Source organism: Pelodiscus sinensis, chromosome 14, assembly GCF_052426305.1.
Source record: "Pelodiscus sinensis isolate ZL-2025 chromosome 14, ASM5242630v1, whole genome shotgun sequence".
Lineage (NCBI taxonomy): Eukaryota > Metazoa > Chordata > Testudines > Trionychidae > Pelodiscus > Pelodiscus sinensis.
This window is the reverse complement of record NC_143065.1, coordinates 33,134,543-33,157,853: the sequence shown is the minus strand read 5'-3', so window position 1 is coordinate 33,157,853 and position 23,311 is coordinate 33,134,543. Positions and strand designations below refer to the sequence as shown.

The window sequence follows — 23,311 nt, the reverse complement described above, 5'->3', positions numbered from 1 at the left end:
AGCTCAGGGCTCAGGGTCGGGGGTCTCAGTGGACCTCCTTGATTTTCATGCAAACCTGCTCCTGGGTGGCCAGGCTGGCAGCTCTCCTGCCCTAGACGGCCACTTTCCTGTGCCTAGTGCGGAGGTCGGGGACGAGGTCCACGATGTCTGCACTAGACCAGGCAGGCGCCCGCCTCTTGCGGACCTGGGCATGCTCTCGGGAGCCGCCAGCCTTGTCCCGGGAAGAGGCAGAGGGCTGGGTGGCAGTGGGTGGCTGGCTCGAGCCGTGCCAGGTACAGGGTCTGCTGGCTGGGTGCTGGCAGGCTTGCACCTGGCACAGGCACCGTAGCCAGCCCGTGCCCCTTTAAGGGCTCCGGGGCCGGGAGGGGGGCAGAAGAGTTTCCCTGGTGGTGCCCAGAGTGGCCACCAGGGAAAGCTGGGGAGGGCTAGCCTCCCACTAATTCGAATTAAGTGGCTACACAGCCCTTAATTCGAACTAGTTAATTCGAACTAGGTGTTAGTCCTCGTAGAATGAGGTTTACCTAGTTCGAATTAAGCACTCCGCTAGTTCAAATTAAGTTCGAACTAGTGGTTCACGTGTGTAGCGCCTATGAAAGTTAATTCGAACTAACATCTGTTAGTTCGAATTAACTTTGTAGTGTAGACATACCCTGAGAGGGGCAGGAGGTGTGAGGTTTAATTCATGTATGTCAGCTGCTTAATCCATGTATGTCAACTTCAAGTGAAATGTGCTATGTGGAATACGTGCAAGGAAATAACAATAAATAATTATATACTGTCCTTTTAGCTATGTAAGTGGGGGACTTCCCCCTGCTGGGTCTAAGAGCCAACTCCCCACATATTTTATCCAGCTCCTTTTCTTGCCTTTCACTCTCCTTCCAGTGTAGATCTACTACTTACATTCCCAAAGAGTACATGCCTGTGTTTGAATCACATACAGAAAGCCTTTCATGGATTGATGTATCCCAAGCATCTACATTTTGCTTGTTGCTCGATGTGGATGTCAGCATTAAAAAGTGATATGATAGATGTGTGAGATTAGTACCTGCATATAGAGAGTCTCTAAGTTGTAAAAGAGACTGGCAAGCCGACATCTGGGTGTGCAATAAGAGGGCCTGGGGAGAGGGCAGTGAAGGGACAGCCAGAAGCACACGAAGACCAGGTCTCCTTCATGAACTGATATTGGAGTACGGTTGTCAGAAGCGTCATCTTACCTCCAGCAAAAAACGTGGACTTTCCGGCATGAATTTAAGTGCCACCAGTGAAGCGATACAGGGCAGGGCACAGACGACTACAAATACCCTCCAGCTGTGGAAGTGGTACTTGGTTCCCATGCTGAAACCCCAGCCTATGAACAACAAAAGCCAGAATGAAAATTCCGTCCACCGAGTCAGCTTTCTCACTCAGATACCAACTGGACTGTATGTGCTCTGTGCAAGATGGTGATAGGCTGACAGATTCCCATCTGATGAAAGATTTATTAGGCCTGCTAATGAATTCCTTTGTGGATTCCATCTGACAACCAGATGGATAACTGCCTATGGGTTTGCTGCTCAGCACAGACAATGGAATGGGTGATGATTAAGTTTCTCTCGTTTTTTTAAAAATCTTCCTTTAAGTTTAGAAATACAGCTTGAAGTGAGCTATGCAATAAAACCAAGGGCACTGTGCATCTAGAGAGAGAGAACCTAGCAAGGGTCACATGGGATCCACTGATATACTTTATCATGTTTCCCTGGCCTCCTTACATAACATTACAGAGAATTTCTAATACATACTTCTTTTCAGAGTACTAGTGAGAGAGCCTGACAATATATATGGAAAGGAAGAGTTTGTCCCCACTTTACCAAGGAGGAAGGTGGGAGGCAGAGAAACACAATGGTTTCTGCAAAACATACAAAATCAGTGTCGAGCTGGGGTTCAAACTGGAGAGCCTAGCTTTTCATACTGCATTTAGGTGACAGCTCACTCTGGGCTCTCCCTCATGCTCTGCCCAGCCCATGCATCACTGATTAAGAGGCATGAGGGTGTCTTGAGAGCAGATGCTTAAAGACTCAAATGACAGTTTCAGGTTGTGGGGGGTGTGATCAAGCACACTTTAAACAAAGACCAAAAAAAATCTTGAATCAAAATTCTTTTTCTCTGTTTGCCTTCCCAGTCAGATCTCAGGGAGGATGTTTATTTCAAATGTTTCTTTATAACATACACTCTTAGACTCTCACAATATTGAAATAAACAAGTTACAGCTTTTGCAGCAATGATAACTGTATCAATCTCAGTGCTAAACACATACAATTGAATTCCAAACAATATGGAACAAAGGGATACTGAAATGGAAAAAAAATACAGCAGGGGCTCAGATGCTCCAAAAAGTGATATACACAATACTGAGAGTCCATTGCAAAATTTAAATATTACCCTTTAAGGGCTTGGATTTTATATATATATATATATATATATATATATAACAAATATTGCATGTGCTTTAGGCTGACACTACTGAGCTCTAGATTATATATCTGTTCCAACAGTCAGGATTGTCTGTTTCTGGCCAAAACCTGAAGCTTTCTAAATACTGAGGACAATTTTAGAAGGAAGATAGATAGATAGATAGATAGATAGATAGATAGATAGATAGATAGATAGATAGATAGATAGATAGATAGATAGATAGATAGATAGATAGATAGATAGATAGGAGTGTCTGTTGATGATCTTTTTGGACTGCCCTACTTTTCTGAAACAGGATTTTGCCAACAGCTGGCGATACTGTATACTAGGGGAATTAATCTTTCTCAATAGATACTGACAGTCTGATGCTTTCTTAGGTGATGCAAATGAATTACCAAGAAAACCACGTGGCATGCAGGGCTTTGTTCCTCATAGCAATAACATACATTTCAAAGTCCTTTCTCTCTGCCATATTCGACACTAACAGAGTGGAACCAAATTAACTAACAAATCAGTAGAAATCAGATGTGATCCCAGCAAATTTATGTTTTAGGGAGACAAATTCACAAAAAAATTACCCCAGATATACTGGTGTCCCGCTAAGATAAGGTGGTATGAGCTGACCTCAAAACTGTGATGCTTAGCCCCCACTTCTGATATTAGCATTCAGCAGAATTACATTTTATTGATAACTGCTTAGCTCAGTTTTGCAGACCACATGGCCACAAGGAGAGTCCTGCAAATCTGCAGATATCTGCTTTATAGTCACAGGGTATCTGCATCCACAGATGTGGATATCCGTGGCTCATTTTTGCAATTATGGATGCAGATGCAGATACCAATTTTGGATCTGGAACTCTGCAAATCTATGACTATCTACTTTGTATCCGTGGATATCCACAGATCACTTTTACAGATGCAGATGCAAATACAAAAGATATAAGCCATGAAGTTAGCTGAGCCAAACTATCCTGAAATTTGGAGATGTGCAGATTTGGGGTGCTGGGTTTGGTTGTTCATGAAGAAAGGCCAACACTTACAAGCTCCGGTGTAAATATTTGAGGCTTTTATCACTAAGGAGACATCATCCATCATCCTGCCCAAGTATCAATCAGTTTCTGTCATCAGTATGTACAGGGCCCTAATCTCAATAGTGTCTACAATGCTATAACTGGATAAAAGCACAAAGCAATTACCATAGTGTGGAATGATGCTCCAAGCCATTGCTGAGGCATAAATGCCGCCAATCATCCAGAACATGCACAGCCAGCTTAGGTGCTCCCCTCTCTTCTCACGAGATAGGAATTCAGAGAAATAAGCAAAGACGATGGGGAGGGATCCCCCAATGCTGAGGAGAGAAAACACCACATGGGAAGAATAAAAAAGACTTTGCCAAACAGGTGTCAGAAGTACATCAGGAGCCTCGTAGGTTTACATTCATATACAGTAAAGGTCCCTCGACTCAGGCTAATCTACACTGCAATGCTATTTCGGAATACTGGAGTATCCCGAAATAGCTATTCTGCATCTTCACAGCAAGCCCGTTATTTTGTAATATAACAGGCTCGCTATTCCGGCGTCCCTGTAAACCTCATTCCACCAGGATTAAGAGACGTTTCAGAATAGCGCTTTCAAATTTTGAAATAAGCTATTTCGAAATACAGTCAAAATAAGCTATGCAATATGTGTAGCTCAAATTGCAGATCTTATTTCAAGCTACGGTGCAGTGTAGACGCACCCTTATAGCCATGCAGCAGGAGGATAGCTTTTCTTTCAGGAACTCATTGGAATTCTTAAGTGATTCTCATGGACTCTCTACCTCAAGGAGCCATAAGAGAAGAATATCAAACTCCCCATACAAGGTTGTTCTTGAACAGACAGGAAGCTTGTCACAAGCAGAAAGCTGGTTTTACTTTCAATTTTTAACAAAGGGAATTAACCTGGCCTGGGGGGGGGGGGACATATATGTGCTCAGCAGAGCTTTTGTGTTGTGAACATTAGTGCCCGAAGAAACTGGAGAACTGCACACGAGAGTGCAAACCCATTTCACCGGGGCAGCAAGCCACCATGCAATAATAGCCTTTGGATGCTAGTGACTCAAGCCAGGTTTGATACAGTCTATCCATGCTGCTATTCTTCTTCCCCATTTCCTGTGCCACCTCAACATAGTAGCTCAGCAGCCTCACAACTCAGGGATAGAAAGTGCTAGTTAGCACTGGTATGTTGAGAACTTTTTGAAAGGGTTCTGAAGTTCCACAAAACATTGTGGAATTAACCATTTTAAAATGGGCCAATGTTTTCAAAATAATTTGGGGCACCTCCATTTGGAGATGTCCAATCAGGCTGGCTACGTCTACACTGGCATGAATTTCCAAAAATGCTTTTAACGGAAAAGTTTTCTGTTAAAAGCATTTTCGGAAAAGCACATCTAGATTGGCAGGATGCTTTTCCACAAAAGCACTTTTTGTGGAAAAGCGTCCATGGCCAATCTAGACGCGGTTTTCTGCAAAAAAGCCCTGATCGCCTTTTTCACGATCGGGGCTTTTTTGCAGAAAACAGTACTATGCTGTCTACACTGGTCCTTTTGCGCAAAAGTCTTTCGGAAAAAGACTTTTGCCCGAATGGGAGCAGCATAGTTTTTCTGGAAAAGCACTGATGATTTTACATGAGATCATCAGTGCTTTTCCGGAAATTCAAGCGGCCAGTGTAGACAGCTGGCAAGTTTTTCCGGAAAAGCAGATGATTTTCTGGAAAAACTTGCCAGTCTAGACACAGCCACCGAGTTTCACAAATTCAGTGTTCAGTTCTTTCTGAAAATTGCCCTCAATGTGTCAAACTCTGGTGCGGTGAGTGAAGATGTGCCTTTGGTGTAAGGGGACTGACATTTGCAGCATCTTGTCAAAGGTTTGATAAAGTTCTCTCTCCTGAACAAAAGACCAAGTTCCAAATGACTATAAGTGAGTGGGTATGGACCCTCTTTTCTTTTCTTATTAATAACATGAAAACTTATAAAGAAGGAGGAGCTCTAGCATTCAGCCTTTGCCTGAAGCATCTTCCTGATGCTTTGTACAAGCCAAACCATATCATTGTAGCTGCAATGTGGGAGACTATATGGCTTGGGAGAGCTACAGCTACTTTCATTGCTAAATCACCTATTCAAATTCAGAGCAGGTCAGTGGCTTTGAAACGCAAACTAGCATCTCTCTGTCTCTTAACCTTTATATTTAGTTACTGAAAAAGCATAAGATTATACATAGATACAATTGGCTAAATGCAGAGCAGCTACCAACATAATGCAGTTCCATGCCCATGTGAAATGGGTGGAGGTCTTAGAACTGTTACCTAATAGACAAGAGTCTACATTGCAGTTGTCCTCAGTCAGCGCCCTTGTTCAGTTTCAGCAGGGAGACTGAGATTTCTGTGACTGAGTTCTCTTAGTAGTAATCCATCCCACTCAAGCTTATCCTGAAGTGTGAACAGATCCTGTTGCTTCCTTTCATGCACCTGTTTTGAGGCTAAAGACCTCAGACTTCATGGCTATCTACCAATTTTCTGAACATTAAATTGTTTTGTTTAAGGAAAACTGTAAATTATATAATTCCCCTGTCCAGTGTCTTCTCCCTGGCTGACTCCAGATCCTTCTAGGGAGACATGAACATGTCATTTATAACACACATATGCTGTATAGAACCTGTCCAGTTGGTCCTTCCATTTCTTCAGCTGGCAATCACAAATCGCGGTGCAGCCTCTAGCACAAAGAGTTTGCCCATCTTAAACCTGAGTCTAAGGGATTAAAGAGACAGTTACCCACCCGAGGCCGGAGATAAGGCGGCAGAAGAGGAAGAATCCATATCCCTGGACGAAAGAGGAGAGGAATGCAAAGGCAGCATTGATTGTGAGTGATATGATGAGGCATTTCTTCCTTCCCAGTTTATCTGCCAGGCCACCCCAAAAAACAGCTCCCACCATCATTCCCAGGTAGACTATGAGCCCTAGAGGAAAGAAAAAGAGGAAATTGAGTGACATCCTCTCACATGTGAAGTACAAGGCAAATTAGGTCAGTATTTCACACATCTCCAATATTAAAACACTTCCTCACACATCCCAACCAGCCACCCATAAAGGGTCCCTATTAGAGAATATTGAAACCCTTCACCAGCCTGAATGCCTGTCAGCATCTGACACATTCACTTTCTACTTGAGTGTAACATCACCCTTTGCCAGATACCAGACTGGAGAAAGTTGCTCCACCAAGTTCTAATGTGGGGCTCTTTCATCTGAGAACCACTGTAAAGTCAGTCATTAGCTTGCAGGTGGAGAGCACCTTATGCTGACATCCAAAATGGCACCTCAGACAACTTCAGAGGGAATCAAATTATGTTGCTTTTGCAACCCTTGGACTTTCAAACCCCTATGAATCTGGAGGCACTGGCAATCATATGGGTTTGGAAAGTTTCTGGCACCTAGTGTGGTCTCTTAGGATACAAATGATCCTTCTGAATAATAATACTTTACAAACAGGGCAAGCCCAGCTCTCAAATGTAACCACCTCAGGCTAGTGGCTGTTTAATATTTCCAGGAGCCGAGCTCTCTGGGGCAGTCCATGAACCACTGGCTGCCGGGTCACAGAACGCTGCCAGGCCTTGATGATTGGCTTGGCAGGACTCTGGAGCAAGGCCCAGTCTGCCCAGAAACCCCCCTTCTCCTCTCCCCGGGATTGTCTCTTCTCCCAGCACCCAGCATTGCGTTGGCTTCTCTGCATGAGGCTGCCTTGATGCAGGGGACTGTGCCAATGCCCGGGGGAGGGAGGGCCCCCAGGGGCAGGGGCTGCAGTGCAGTGGGTTTGCTTGCTAGGACCCAGCATATCCCTAGGACCTTGCGCTGGCTCAGGCCTGGCAGAAGGAAGCGACTTACAGCTGCTGCTTGCAGTGGTTCTGGGGCCAGGCTCCGGGCCAGATTCCCGAGTCCCATGCAACTGGGAGAGGGAATCTCCAGCAGGGCCAGACCACTGCTTCCCAGGACCCTCTCCCAGGGCAGCACCCCTAGCCTGCCCAGCCCCTGCCTAGCCCAGCCCTTGCCCCAGAGTGGACAGCGCTTGGAGGGCAGATAAGAGAGACCCCCCTCCCTACCAGAGCGGTGCCCCTGGTGCCCCAGGGCTGCAGGGGGAGGGTTTGGCCCCAGGATGCTCCCAGCAGAGCTGACTATGATCCCTGCCCGGGGCTCAGGGAAGCTGCTGCCAGCTTCCAACATGTGGGAGACAGGGGGTTGGGAGGGTATCTGAAGAGGGGTGGGGGCAGATAATGGGGTTAAGGGGAAACAGGAATGTGTGAGGCAGGGGCAGGTGAAGGATGCAGGAGGTGCTGAAGGGAAGTTGAGGGGGATTCAGGGGAGACTTATGGGATGGATAGGAGCAGGGGTGTAATGGAGGGAAACTCTGAGGGGGGTCACAGGGAGGGAAAGAGGGGGACACAGGGAGGGGACAGTGGGGGAGACTGGCCAGGGAAGGGAGAGACACAGGGCAAGGGCTGTACAAAAGGAGACACAATGGCAGCTCCTCCACACCATCAGGTTGAAGGGGGAGAGGGTGGAGGTGACCGGTGGTAGCACTTGGGGCACCAGCTCCTATGCCCCTGACAAAGTTTCAGTTGCTAAATAGGGTGCCCCACATACACCCTGCCCCTGAGGGTGCCCCTCCCTGCACCCCTCCCTCTGCAGGCACCAGTCGCCCCTGGGGGAGAGGCTGCCTCGCCCAGCAGCCAGAGGGGAATTCTTTCGGTGAATTTTTTTTAGTGTTGTAGGTATCTGCAAACTCTGATCCGTTAAGACATGTACTGTGTGTGTACAGATGCGATGTAAAATAACACGTGACCTCTTAACATTAATTACCAGAGTGAATATCAAATATGCAAATAAAATGTTACCAGTCCGCCAAAAGTTTGTGAATGGATTTTCTGGTCCGCAGTATACAAAAGGTTGGAACCCAGGGTATGTCTACACTACCCCGCTAGTTCGAACTAGGGGGGTAATGTATGCATACCGCACTTGCAAATGAAGCCCGGGATTTGAATTTCCCGGGCTTCATTTGCATAAGCGGGGAGCCGCCATTTTTAAAACCCCGCTGGTTCGAACCCCGTGCAGCGCGGCTACACAGGGCTCCAACTAGGTAGTTCGGACTAGGATTCCTATTCCGAACTACCGGTACACCTCGTTCTACGAGATTTAAAAATGGCGGCACCCGGCTTATGCAAATTAAGCTCGGGAAATTCAAATCCCGGGCTTCATTTGCAAGTGCGGTATGCCTACATTACCCTCCTAGTTCGAACTAGGAGGGTAGTGTAGACATACCCTCCCTGACTGTATGAGTCAGTATGGCTCAGTGGACTAAGCCTGCAGCTGGAATCCAGGAATGCCTGAATTCTCCTCCAGCTTCTGTCACCAGTGCGCTGAGTGCCCTTGGGTTCATCGCTCCCTGCCTCAGCACAATAGCAGTCATGAAGCCTGCCTCCCTGGGCTGCTGTTAGGACTGAGCATTATTCTTTTCCTCAATAACAATAAGCACCTGATGCGCTCAGCTTCAGGACAGATCTTTAGCTCACAGGTGGTCACACTGGGCCAGGCCGCAGCCATCTCTTCCCTAGCGCACGTCAGTCAGAGCCAGGCATAAGCAGCTTAGGAGGCACGTGTCTCCGCGGTGTGCCACTAACTGCAGAACGGGAGTCTGACGTCTTCTCTCTGCTAACCTCTCTCAGTGCAGGATGGGGGAAGCACAGGGAGGGGTGCTGGGAGGCTGTTGGTGATACCTGATGCCACCATGAGGGGACAGAGGGACAGCTGAAAGAATGGAAAATCTCTTCACAGGTAACATATTCCTTCTGAGTGACCCTTTGAGTCTATCACCTCCTTGCTGCGCTATATCCATTGAGACATTGATTTTGAAGACTAGCAGGTCCCATTAGACCATTTAGTCCAGCAGTTCTCAAACTGTGGGGCAAGACCCCAACATGCCTTGGGACCAGGTTTTAATGGGGTTGCCAGGGTTATCATCAGGCTTGCGTAGGCCCAGTGGCAAAGCCAAAGATCAAGCCCCAGCAGCACTACCAGGGCTCAAAGCCCAAGTGTCACTGCCTGGGGCCAAAGCAAAAAGCCCAAGGGCTTCAGCGCAGGGTGGCAGGGCTCAGGGTACAGATCCCACCCTTTCACCTGTGGTAGACACTCTTAGGCTTTAGTTTTCCCCCACCAGGCTTGGAATTGCCCACTCCCATGCACCCGGGGTACTGGGGCTTGTATGGGCTCAGGCTTCAGTCCCCATCCTGGGGCCACGTCGTAGATTTTGTTGTCAGAAGGGGATCACAGTGCAATGAAATTTGAGAACCCCTGCTTTAGTCTGACCCCCTGCCCAACACCGACTAGAGAATTTCAGCTAGTTACTACTGTCATGATCCCAGGAGTGTTCTTGACTAAGGCATAGCTTCCAGAAAGGCGTGGTTTGAAGACTTCAAGAGATGCAGCTCCCTCGGCAGCTTGTCTGCTCCCTCCCAGGGTTTATCATCCTGGCTGTTAAAACTGCTTGCCTTATTGCTCGTTGGAACTGGTCTGACGTCAGCTTCCAAACACTGGTTCTTTGGAAAGAATGTTTTAGTGCTGGCTGATGGTGTTGGATTGAGGAGAAAGAATTGATTCGCCCCTGAATCAAGTACCCTGTGCAATAGTATGCAGGCTCCTTGTAGTTTAAGCACCAGGTGCCTCTCAACCCTGACCTGAAAAGAAGGACAGTTCGTCCTCCATGATCCATTCAGCTCTTGGCCAATCTGCCGAGACTACCAACAAAGGGTCCAGTAGCAGAGCTAGGCCTTTTATATGGACTCCAGACTGAGTCCCACTAACACATCCACGTCCCACCCTTACCTCTTTTTTTCTAAAATCCAGTCGTTTCAGCAAGGAAATAAAATACCCACATTAAGGGCACCACACTGAAGTCCTTTTGCTGGCAAAATGCCTACTGAGGCCAGCAGGCATTTTGCCCATGTAAGGACAGCAGGATCAGATGTTAAGCATTTAAATCTGATTATGTACAATACCCATTGGTGCCTGAGAGGTTAGAAAATTTGATCAGCTAGAGTGAAATGATTTGTTTAGCTGAAAGGAGAGAACATTTGGTGATCAGGCAATCCAGCAGCAGGCAGCCAATGGACAGAGTCTGCGAATGCAACAAGTCATGGCTTGGTCTGTTTTCCAGCTTTCTGATCCTGTTTTAACTTTCTCTATTAGAAAATTCCTTATATTAATTCCCATAATCAATGGAAGAGGCCAGATGTCTCCTTCAGTCATCCCAGAGGTGGTGTGGACATGCCTTGGTAGTTGGACCAAGTGGGCATCTGCTATCAATCAGTATCGTTCCAATCAATGTCATCCCACTGACTTACACCCGTGAAGGGTATGGCCCTTCAAGTAGTCCATTTGCTGCTGTGTAACTGTGCTGCTTCTCCAATGGCCCTAGAATGAAATATCTGGTGATCAAATATGTTCTGATGGACCTCTAAGCATGGTGAATGTATGATTTCAGGCAGCACCTCCATGATGAACATGAAAGCATCGGCAGCTATGTGGCTCATAGATAGTGAATGGGACACAAAGCATAGACATACACTGGGTTGTCATCTTCAAGTTACTAGGTCACAGAATACTTTAGGAGTATCAGAAATAGTATGTTTTATTTGCAATTTCCGGTGAAATAGGAAAAATAGATCTGCAAAGTTACTGAACAATTTATCTTCCTCCTTTTAATTTTCTCTAAGGAGTGAGAGGCAGAGAAATCCAGTGCCGCGTGAATGGAGGTGAACTGACACAACAGCCTCTCACCGCTGCTGACAAACTGGTGATAGAAAATCCAACAAACCAGTACAGAAATAACAGCCCCAAAACAGAGGATACCAATTGGCCACTGTCAGTAACTCAGCAAGCAATGAGCATCCTCATATCCAGCATGTATTCTTCTGGGCTGCCATCAGGAGCGGCCCTGGACTAGATGCCGGCAACTGGCGCCCTAAGTGAATCATGCAACCGGTGTATTACGCCACCATTTGGTGCCCCATTTTGCCGCATTTAACTTGGCACCCTAGGCGACTGCCAAGTTTGCCTATATGGACGGGCTGCCCCTGGCTGCCAGAGCTCTCTGATGTGCTTTGATGAGCCACTGCAGTAACAGTCCAAACTGTACTGCTTACACAGACCAGTTTTCAAGCTCTCTAGCTATACAATTGTCCATATTACGACAGCCAGTAATGTATTAAAAGGACAAAGCAAACCAAGCTCCTTTGATTGTAATGCAGCATGACTATCACTCAGTCACTGTCAACACAGCTAGAGGGGAAACCACCCAGCTTAACCCTTAATATAATACCTATCTCATACAACTGGAAGGGACCTTGAGAGGTCATCAAGTCCAGTCCCCTACCCTCATGGCAGAACCAAGTACCATTGCTGACAGATTTGCCCCAGATTCTTAATTGGCCTTCTCAAGGATTGAGCTCACAACTTTGGGTTTAGCAGAGCAATGCTCAAACCACTGAGCTATCCCTCCCCCCAAGAATAAGGGGCAATCAGATTGGCACTGAGATGCTCATAAGATAAACATGTGACCACCATAAGACTTGATTCCCTGTGATCCCGGTGCCCAAAGTCAGACACCCAACAAGGGGCAGCAAGCACCCACAAATGCCTGCTGCAAACCAAAAAAAAGGAAGATATTCAGCACCAACAACTCCTCATCCACTGCTGCTTAGGTGTCTATATATGATTCAGGGGGCTGATACTCTGAGATTCTGTTGTCTGGGCTGTGTTAACAGGAGTGGCATGTGAAAAGACCGGAAGTAACTGTCCCATGCTACTTGGCACTAGTGAGGCCACTGGTGAGGCCACAGTATTACTGTGTCCCATTTTGAGCACCTCACTTTAAGAAGGACGTCAACACATTGGAGAGAGTCTAGAGGGTACAACAAAAATGAGAAGATGTTTTGGAAACATGAAGTAAGGCGGAAAGAATCAGGCATGTTTAGTCTAGAGAAAAGAAGGCTAAGGCAGGACATAACCATTTTCAAATGTATAAAAGTTCTCATACAGAGGATGTCCAACAAGGGTAGGATAAGAAGCAATCAGCATTGTTTGCAGCAAGGGAGAGTTAGGCTGGATATTAGGGAGCAGTTTGTAACTCTAAGGATGGGTGAGCATGTGCATAGGTCACCGAGGGAGGAATCCCTATCACTGGAGTTTTTAAGAACAGATTAGACAAACACCTGTCCCAAGGAAGGTCTAGGTTACCTAAGCCTGCCTCAATGCTGGGAGCTGGACTAGATGGCCTCTTGAGGTCTCTTCCAGCCCAACATTTCTATGATTTACAGTCCTGTCTTAAACCAAAGATGTTCAAGTAAAAGAGTCCTTTCAGGTGCTTAGCTAAAGAAAAATCCTAACCCTTAAGAGGTTCAGCCCTCCCCCCAAGCCAAATCCTGTCTTCACTGCTTCTCAGGAGCTGGCCTTATTATGTCAAAAACCTCCTGCAAAAAAACTTGTCAGTGGGAGACCACCAAACAATAATGAACATTCTTGCAATACATAAATGACTTAACAAACTGATTACTGCAGGTGCCATTCAGACCTTTGGCAGAGGTTTGATGGAAGGGGAGCATATGGCACAGTCGACTCAGATATTCTTGTGGATTGTAAATGAGCCTATTTTGTTTTAGGCATATGGTAATCAGAGCTTGGGAAAGTACATACTACTAAAAACACTGCCATCCCCTAACTAGAGCTGCAGGATTAACTTGTAGTGAATTATTTAGTTTTCTTTCTCTGTTCACAGACTTTCCATGAGATAATCACAATTTCATTTCAGGTGTTCACTGTATGCATTTGCTCAACATTTTTTCTGTTCTTTTTGTTTCTGTGGCTTGATAACACCCAGTTCTCAGAGCATATTTGCTATTTTCTATTCAAAATTCTATCCATATTGATTGGCTAGACAAAGAATGAGATATTATTTCTGTTCCCTGGTTGGATGAGTGTAACTGTTATAATCAGGAAGAGGCTATAAAGAAACTGTTACTACTTTGAATCTCTCAGGGAGAGGAAGCAAACAGGTAGAATTAGGGATTTTTATAATCTCCCTTTCTAGACTAGACAGACTTTGCTTTTGGGCATGATTTCTTAAAAAAAAAAAGTTTTCTCAAAGGTTTATTCAATGGATGCAGAATTCAAATTGACTTTTCATTCATAACCCCCACACAAGCAATGTATATGTTTGTGCATGGTCCAAGTTGCAAAAAAGGGAGTTGGATCCTTGTCTAGTTTGTTTAATTGCCTATATGCCAGAGCATGGTATTTTGGCAGCAGTTTGTTAAATATGCTATTTCCATGACAGCACACAAACATATAAGTTCACCATTTATTTTCTACCCACGCCCAACTCAGGATACTGTGAACAAGAGCTCAGGTAATAATGTTTTGGCTACAGGTATTTATATAAGCAGAGTTGCAATATTCATGTCGGTCCCAGGATATTAGGAAGACAAGGGCTGTGAGATAATATCTTTTAGTAGACCAACTTCTGAGAGAGACAAGTTTTCAAGGTACATAGCACTCTTCTTCAGGTATAAGAGAGGTATTGCTAAATACAAGATCCAGAAGATAATTTAGCTTACAAGGTTAGCACATATTCTAACAGGCCACTTCACCTTGACTGGTTCCTTAGTGTCTGTGCTAACTACTTATGCTAATCTGTTGGATCTTATATGTAGCTGTGACGCTCTTAGCACCTTTCCCAGATCCAAAGTACATGGGGAGTGGCTGAAGGCCCTGCTGGGAAAGGCAGCCAAACACCTGCCCCTTCTGCCCAAAGCTACACCCTTCTCCAAGACCATGCTCCTTCATAAGCTTTCCCCCCACTCCTCAGCCAAGCCCTGCCCAACCCCAGCTGAGGGCTGCCACACAGCCTGGCCCAGGCCTTCCCCAGCCTCTGTGGATCCACACGGTGCGGCCCCAACCTTCCCGAAGCGTGGGGAAGATGGGCTGCTATGCGGCATGGCTCCAGCCTTCTTCAGCCACCAGGCTGGCATGCCGCACAGCCCCAGTTTTCCCCAGGTGATAGGCTGCCACATGGCATAGCCCCAGCCTTCCTGGGCCACCAGGCTGCCACATGGCATGGCCCCAGGCTTCCTGGACTACCGGGGAGCCCTCCCAGGTGTCTGGGAAATGTAGGCAATTTTGGGAAGGCAATGCCTTCCCTTGCCTACATTACCAGCCGCCCATGCCAAAGCTGTAAACTCAAAAGCTTGACTCTCTCACCACAGAAGTTGGTCCAATAAAGATACACATATTACCTCAACCATCTTGGCTACAGATGTGGAGGTAACACACACGTGGCATAGAAACTCATGGCCTCTGTCTTTCCATAAACACAGATCTCTACCACATTCACTAAAACAGAGATGTGGAAGACACCTTAGAAATACATACAATACCCCAAATCATAATGAAGGAGAATCTCTAGGGGCTGCCATGCAAGTTAAGACTTTGACACTAGCCACTGGGAGACACACTAATCAAGGGCAACTCAACATGTGGCCCATGAGCCACATGCAGCCCGCGGCCCATTTCTTTGTGGCTCATGGTACTATTTGGGTTTAGGCAGGGCTCAACATGCAGCCCACGGGTGGGATCCTTTGAACATGGTCTCCGCCAGGAACACGCTCCAGAATGGCGAGTCAATATAATGGTCTTCTGTTGATATACATTTTAGGAGTTAAATTAGTTAATTCCTGGACTGTCATTGCTCATTAAAAGTGCTATCATATGGGTGGAAATCGAGTAAATGTTGCATTTTATTAATATCAGCAGAACTGACTTAAATGGGGCCTGCGTGTTGTGTTGTCTTGCCTTAATCTTTGTCTCCATGCCCGTTAGTGTGAAAGAAGCTACTTGCATATATTTGCATGTATATGCAACCACACTTAAGATGCGCCCCTCAGGATGTGCTGTGAGTATCATTGTAGCCCCTGGGGCTTCCAAAGTTGAGTCGTCCTGCTTTAATCCCACAAATTGGGGCTGTTCTGATTCTGCCCAAGAGAGGGAAGTGGCAACAGGTCTAAGACATGTTGGCTGCCATCTCACAGTCACCTATCATGCTGATAAGCCCTGCCAGCAGAATAAGTGATGTTCATGCAGCACTACTAAGCCCACGGTGCCTGCACCCAGATTAAAAATGAATGATCAGGCCGGGTTAATTGTTTTCTGCAGAGAAAATCCAGGTTGGCATCTGTTCATCCAAAGCTTCTTAAAAACAAAACAAAAATAGGAATCTGCTCAAGAGGCAGTCGCAGCATCCTAACCTCTGAGACTCCTTTCTTGTAGCCAATGATCTATCATTATTATAATAACTGAATATTCTGACTGAGTCAGGTGCCTGGCCCCCTGAGGCATTTGTTTTTAGCAGCAGCTGTCTGGCTCAGAGTGAATGAGCAACTGCTCTTTTCCTCAATCTCCCAACACTTTATGGAATTCCTAGGGGTTATAAAATGTCTGACTTGGTCATTCGGACTGAAGCAAATGCTACTGCAAACCAGGTGGATGTCAGAACTTTGTTAGAGGAGGGATAATACTGAGGGAGATTTGTGGTTCTGCAAAGGTGTCAAGACACTAGTGTCTTGCCCCACTGCACTCATGTCCTTATTTTATTGAACAAAGGAGCTTATCTTGTATTAGCCTGTGTGATGCAGAAGCAGATATTGAGGTGCTTTGTGCATCACAGCTGGTGACCCCCAAGATGCTACAGGTGCAAACTTGTAGTCTGCAACAATTTCTGCATCTTGTATGCACTCCTTATTGGCAGCCCATGCTCCCCAAGGGCTGAACTGAGGTTCCTCACTCTAGTGCCTCAGGAAACCATCTAAGAGAGTAGAAAGGCTACAGTGGAGGCAAAACTGGGGGAGGCTTGTAGTCAGGCCTCCATGTGCCAAATCCTGGTTTCCAAACACCACTGCACAGCTGTCCATTGCTTCTACTTCAGCTCCAGGGAGGAGAGAAGGGCACACATCTGATACAGGTATTTCTTTGCCTGATTTGGGGCTGGAGCAGGATTTGGCCTATGGCATTATTTTAAATAAATGATGAGATTTTAGTTGATTGCTTCACTGGTGTCAGGAAGAGCTGAAGCAAAGGGTGTAGCGTTCTGAGTTTAACTGTGCCTTCCCCCTCCCAAAGCTGCCAAGCTGCAGTGATTTTAAACAGGCCACAGCTGAACATGAAGAAACAGCCTGGGAAAACACCTGGAATTACTTTGTAGATGAAGAACTGTTTTGATTCGGAGATCAGGAACCCAAGCTAAAGGTGGCCCTGACGACTATTTCTCTGTGATGTCTCACGTATTGGGATGAGCTCTATGTAAGGTGCATTCGAGCTATTGATTAGTGTTGCTGAACATAACTCAGTGGAAGTTGCTTCTGTTTAGTTTCAGACGTACATCTTGTCAATATGTGGCAATGGGTAAGCTATCCCCTAAAACCTTCACACAATCAAGATCTGACTCCATTACTTCAATGACTATTGGAGGCTAAGCACTTCACCTGTTTCTGAGACAATGGTGATCAGCTACAGTAGAACCCACTCCACGGTTAAAATGAAATCAAGGGATTGATTTATTGTGGTGGGTGGACAGACAGGTCCTTTTGTGAAGACGACACATCCCAATCAGCATCAGAACACCTTCATTTGGGCAGCTGCACTAGGACATTCTACTGGTAAGTGCCAGAACAAGTAAAGGAAAAAAATTTACAAACAGCAATTTTCTTGGACAGACAGTGATGAATCATTTTTATCATTTACTATTTTCCCCCCAAATATGCTTCATATTTCCCTTCTGGGAAAAACACAGGAGCCCAGATACAGAAAGAGCACCTGATTTAGATGAGGATAGACCAGGTTTTGTAAAAGATACAAAACTAAAGGAAATGCAAAAAAGGTTCAGAGCATCCGGAATCCAAAGGAATCACAGCAACTTAGGTGACTGAGTGAATGAGGATCCATCTCAATAAAGGTCCTGAAGGTGTGCCAAAGAAACCAACCTGGGGAATGATAGCATAATGTGACTATCCTTCAGCATCCTGCGCACAAAAAGAATTTGGGGATTGCTGATCACTGAAATCCTGGACCGCTACAGCAAAACAGGCAAATTAGATACTAATTCAGAGCATATGAAAAAGGGAAATATTGTTACTTTATAACATGGTTTGTATGTTAAATCCTTTCTGAAATATTGTGAGCACAGTCCCACAGCAACAGTTCTATTATGTTCAAAAGGAAATAGATCTTAGGTCTTGGAAATCTAAATTCTTAGCAGAACCTGACAAATTAGTTTGATTAGATTCTGACACTAAGTTACTACTGCTGTGTTCTTCCTGCTTTTTGTCTTCATAGAATATTCCAGGGAAAAATTTACAGGCCGGAATGTCCAGTGAAATAGCAAGTGTTAAGAAATAAAGTATAGTCCCAAGAAACAAAATTCTGAATTTGGAAACATGAATTCACACCAGAAACCTGATTCCAAAAGTTATGTTAATCCAGGCAGGAACAGAAGTATACTGTGTAACCTAAGTGTTCAAGCGAAACTAACCAAAGAAGCACAGATGTTGGATATTAAATGTAACAGCTCTCTAGCAATTTAGAGAACAGTCATTATTTGCAGCCATTATTCTGTGACTAATATAAAATAATGAATACATGTGAGAAAAATGCAATCTGCTCAGAAAATAATTGTAAAAAAAGTGACATTCAAAGAATAAACTCTTTATTATAAATAATTCAACTAGCTATAGCGATAAAGAAAAATATAAAGGTGTGGGGTTTGTTCCCCTTGAAAAAGAGGGGAAAATTGAGGTACCATAGTCAAAGTTTCCAAACTAAGAAATGTTTTTGGCCTTCTTTGAAATTCCAGCATATGTGGTGTTCAGAAGGTCAGATTAGATTATCACAATGGTCCCTTCTGGTCTTAAACTCTATGAATCTAAGGATAAGAAAGGACGGATACAATATTATGCTATGCTAAGTGCTTATGAATTCATTATTATTACTATCATATATATAGTAGCCCAGTGTCTGTGAGTCTGTAACGCTGAAATGCTGGCTGTTCCCTCTGGGTGGCCCATGCTGCATGCGGAGTGCGGGGCCCAAACGGCAGCTTGCGGCTTGCTCCCACGCGGCAGCCCAGCTGAACGGCGCAGAAGTCTGCTGAGCACCACGGCAGGAGGTGAAGGGGGCAGGATGGTGACGTGTGGTATGACAGTGGCTCGAGGCCCTGCCCTCTGGCCATGAACGTCACTGCTCCACCCCCCTTCGCCTCCCGCTGTGGCACTTGGCTGACTTCTGCGCTGCTCAGCCGGGCCATTGCGTGGGAACAAGTGGCGCAAGCGGACGTTTGGGCTCCGCGCTCCCCATGCAGCACGGGGAGTATGGAGCCCAAATAGCCGTTTGGGCTCCACAGTCCCCCGAGTGAGAGGCAGGAGGGAGAGGAGAAGAGAAAGAGAGAGACAGAGAGAGAGGCAGGAGGTGGAGGAGAACTGAGAGAGAGAGGGGGGAGGCAATAGGAGGAAGAGAGAGAGAGAGAGAGACGGAGCGAGAGACTAGAGGCTCAGGAGAGAAGACCGACGTGGAGGAGAGACCTGAAAATCCCGTCTTATGACAGGCTAATTCACTAGCTATTAGAATAGTCAAACACAGCTGTTAGAGGCAAACTGTCGTGGTTTCAGAAATTAAAAACATAAGGTAAAATTTTTGGCTTCTAAGTCTCATTGAAATCCAATGGATATTGTAGGCTCTTCAGTCAATTAGAAGTTTATGAAAATGTTAACTGTGATCTAAAAAATTAAGAACTGGGGTATTGTGATGGTGTGGACTAAGTCCCAATGCCCCCCTAGAGGAGGCTGGAGGCTTTGCCAGACATCACCCAGCAAGAGGAGCAGAAGAGAGGTCCTGCAGGCAGGATAGAATGGCTGCCTCACCAGTGGCCAATCAGGGTCCAGCAGACCAGTATAAAAGAAACTGCTGAGCTAGGGCCTTGCAGTTCCTCACAGGAGTTGGATCCAGACAGATGTATGTACTGACTAGGAGAACAGCAGCACCGTGGACAGCTCCGAGTGCAAGCTTAACTTTAGGCCTGGGTGAGGCCCAGGTCCAGCGGCTGAAGACTAGCCACAAGCTGACTAGAAGGCTACGTCTACACTGGCCACAATTTCCGGAAAAGGGATGCAAATCAGGTAAGTCAGGATAGGGAAATCCGCGGGGGATATTTAAATATCCCCCGCGGATTTAAATAAACATGTCCGCCGCTTTTTTTCTGGCTTGGGGAAAAGCCGGAAAAAAAGCGTCTAGACTGGCCCGATCCTCCGGAATAAAGCCCTTTGAAGTAGGAATAAGAGATCCTCCGGAAAAGGGCTTTATTCCGGAGGATTGGGCCAGCCTAGACGCTTTTTTTCCGGCTTTTCCCCAAGCCGGAAAAAAAGCGGCGGACATGTTTATTTAAATCCGCGGGGGATATTTAAATCCCCCGCGGATTTCCCTATCTTGACTTACCTGATTTGCATCCCTTTTCCGGAAATTGTGGCCAGTGTAGACGTAGACGAAGAGTTAATAGCCCCCTGGACAGGGTCTATTGAGAACTCAGCTTCAGAACCCTGGCTATGCCTACACTGCACAGTTATTTCAAAATTAGCTATTCTGGAATAAAGTACAGGACTATGTAGCACTTTAAAGACTAACAAGATGGTTTATTAGGTGATGAGCTTTCGTGGGCCAGATCCACTTCCTCAGTGGGTCTGGCCCACGAAGCTCATCACTTAATAAACCATCTTGTTAGTCTTTAAAGTGCTACATAGTCCTGTATTTTCTTTCAGCTACACCAGACTAATACGGCTACATTTCTATCACTATTCTGGAATAGTTATTCCCAAATAGCTTATTTCAAAATAGCATGTCTACACTTGCAGAGAAGCCTCAAAATTAGTCTGAGGCAGGCTTCCCTAATGTAGATGTGCTATCTTGATTTAGAACCCCCGGAGGAATAACTTAGAATGGCCCTGGTGAGAGGCTATTTCAAAATAGCAGTAGTTGAGCTCCTACACATGCCTTATTTTGAAATAGCTATTTCAGAATAAGCGTTATTCTTCATAGAATTAGGTTTACAGAAGTCGGAGTAAGCCATCCGCTATTTTGAAATTATTTTGAAATAACAGAATTGCTGTGTAGATGTTCACATAATGGCTGTTATTCTGAAATAACTTTGATGTGTAGACGCACCTCCTGAGATGACCAGGTGGAGCAGTATCCTGGGGAAGGAGCCCAGGAACCAAGGAAGTCGCAGACAGTGGAAACTCGTAGCAGGCACCTGCTACTTATAAGGTCTCTGGGCCAGGACCCAGAGGAGTCGGTGGGCCTGGGCCCCCTCCCACCAGCAGCCACAAAAAGGGGGCAAGAAAAAGCCTGGTCCCAAGCCATATACCGACATTTCCTTTGCCACAAACAGCCAGGCAGGGATCTAACCAAACATTCCTCAGCCACAGAGGGGCATTCACAAGTGGGCGGACCCCTTTACAGGTATAAATGGGGAACTCACGCAGAATTATTTCATGCAAAGGACTAACATCCCCCGGAGTAGATTTGGTTTTGCAGAAGTTTTGGTAGAAGGGGGCAGGGACATTGAACATCTAGAAGATGTGAATAAAATAGACCAGTAAAAGGAGGGCTTTTCTGGTTCCTAATATTTCCTATGTGTTTTTGCTGACAGTTCCTGCTTTATCTATGGACCCCAAAGCCCTTGAAAATGGCACTCAAATGATACAGAAAGGAAATTCTTATTGGTTCATGTGGCATTTGCTTTGCTGAATAAATAGAAGTGGAGATAACTTGCCTACCATTTAAAATGACTCACCCTGCCAGATAAAATGAGTCACCACGTCTAAAATAATAAAAATGGGGATTTTCCTGTTAAAAAGGACAGGGAAAAATATTTAAACTGGATAAGAGTGATCCATGGCTTCTGTAATCCTAAGGATTTCTGCAAAGTCAAAGCAAAGGTCGATTTATGAATCCACAGAATCTTCCAACATGGCATTGAGAGTATTTCACCAGGTGCTGCCAGCACAAAAAATGGTTGGATGTTTGTGCTCATTGTCTTTCAAAGCACCCTCATAGGTCTTGTCTATCAATTTAAAATGTATAGCACCATCTGGTTCTCTCCCCTCCACCCACACACATGCACACCTAGTCTTGCTGCTAAACTGAACTCTTCAATAGAGGAAGCTAAATTACTCCTTTGCTATTAAACGAAAAGCTGTTCATTTTGTCTCATGTCAGATAAAATTACTGCCATGTTTACAAATGAGGAGACAATCATCACACTGCACAAAGCTCTACCTTTTGCTGCTAAGTAGAGCACCAGTGGTGCAAATACTGCAAAGAAAATACGGACCAAGGCTGCCTGGAATATTGGCTGTGTTTGTGCCTCTTTCATGCCTGCTGGCCATGAATATCCTAATGAACAACTCATAATCAAGAATGTTGCAGCAAATAGTAAGAAAAATAATACAGAATGTTCATGGAAGGAAGAGCTGGCTGTCAAAATCATGAACTGTAGCACAAAAAACCTGATTTTTAAGGGTCCAGATACACAATAAGCATAGCCTCAGCAGCACCCGCTTTTCTGGCTTGGTTAAGAGCATCTGCGATCTAACATAATTGCTTGTAGCATTATCAGGACAACATACTTATGAAGATATGTCCTTAAATCATGTGACAGCCTTAACTATATGCTGCCATGGGTTTATATATGTTCATCCAGAAAAAATGTGAGTGGTGAGAAGATACTGAATTCTCTTGAGGTGATCACTGGGATTCATTGAAACAACTGGTGAATAATGACAGAGGCAAAGCTCTGGACAGTATTTATTTCAAAGAAAATAACAAACCCTGCTATTTACCAAGGCACAGAGCGATGTATTGTTACATAATCCATTTTAAACCAATTCACACAGCTAGGCTTGCATTCTATCTACCTGTATGAACTACCCACAGAATTTTTAATTTTAGCTCTAACGTTCTAAATAGGAGGTTGAGGTAAAAGCCCAGAAGACAGAATTATATTTATATTATTACTACAGGTTGACTCTCTCTAGTCCAGTACTCTTGGAATCTGGCTGGTGCTGAACCAGAGAATTTGCCATAACATGGGGAGGTCAATATTGTCTAACAGTATTACCAACACCTTCCACTGCTTACTGGGCTCTTAAAAAACATTTAGGGATAAATTAGAGCTAAAAACCAGCACAGAACATTGAGAGCTACGACTGGTGGCTGTAAACAAACTTTATCGGACTGTGGGAAACTTGGCCACACCCATGAAAAGTGGACATCAAACTAACTAAAATCATGCCGCACCATGGATGTCGCCAGAGGTAAAGAGCGCCAGATTATAGAGGTTCAACCTGTATTTAATTATTTCATTGAAAGAGAGGGCCACTTTTTACCGGAAAGATCTGAAATCTATTCTCAGCACTGATGTCAACTCTTCTACAGCCTTATACAAATCATTCAGTTTCTCCTTTGTCTCAGTTTCCCTTTCTGTAAAGTGATGAGAATAATCCTACTTCACTGTGGATTTGCAACACTCAGCATTTGAGTTCTCATAGGGAGGGTGCAAATAATGTAAGTGAAAGATATTACTGTGCATCTTTTATTGTATTTATGAATAACTGATAGTCTGAGATGCTACTAATAGCAATAATGAATGCAGATATCAATATGCATGCATTGCAGATGTGCATAG

The 23,311-nt window shown here is 45.2% G+C and overlaps 1 protein-coding gene across 2 annotated transcripts in view; it reads right to left on the bottom strand.

Annotated features, from left to right (window-relative positions):
• SV2B (synaptic vesicle glycoprotein 2B) overlaps positions 1-23,311 on the bottom strand; it is a 141,225-nt gene that overhangs the window by 29,246 nt on the left and 88,668 nt on the right. For both annotated transcript variants that reach the window (XM_006110835.5, XM_006110836.5), the window contains exons 3-5: positions 6,263-6,443; positions 3,648-3,799; positions 1,215-1,348 (exon numbers count right to left, since the gene is read on the bottom strand). In XM_006110835.5, coding sequence (XP_006110897.3) covers positions 1,215-1,348; positions 3,648-3,799; positions 6,263-6,443 — 467 coding nt within the window. The remainder of the gene's footprint in view (positions 1-1,214; positions 1,349-3,647; positions 3,800-6,262; positions 6,444-23,311) is intronic.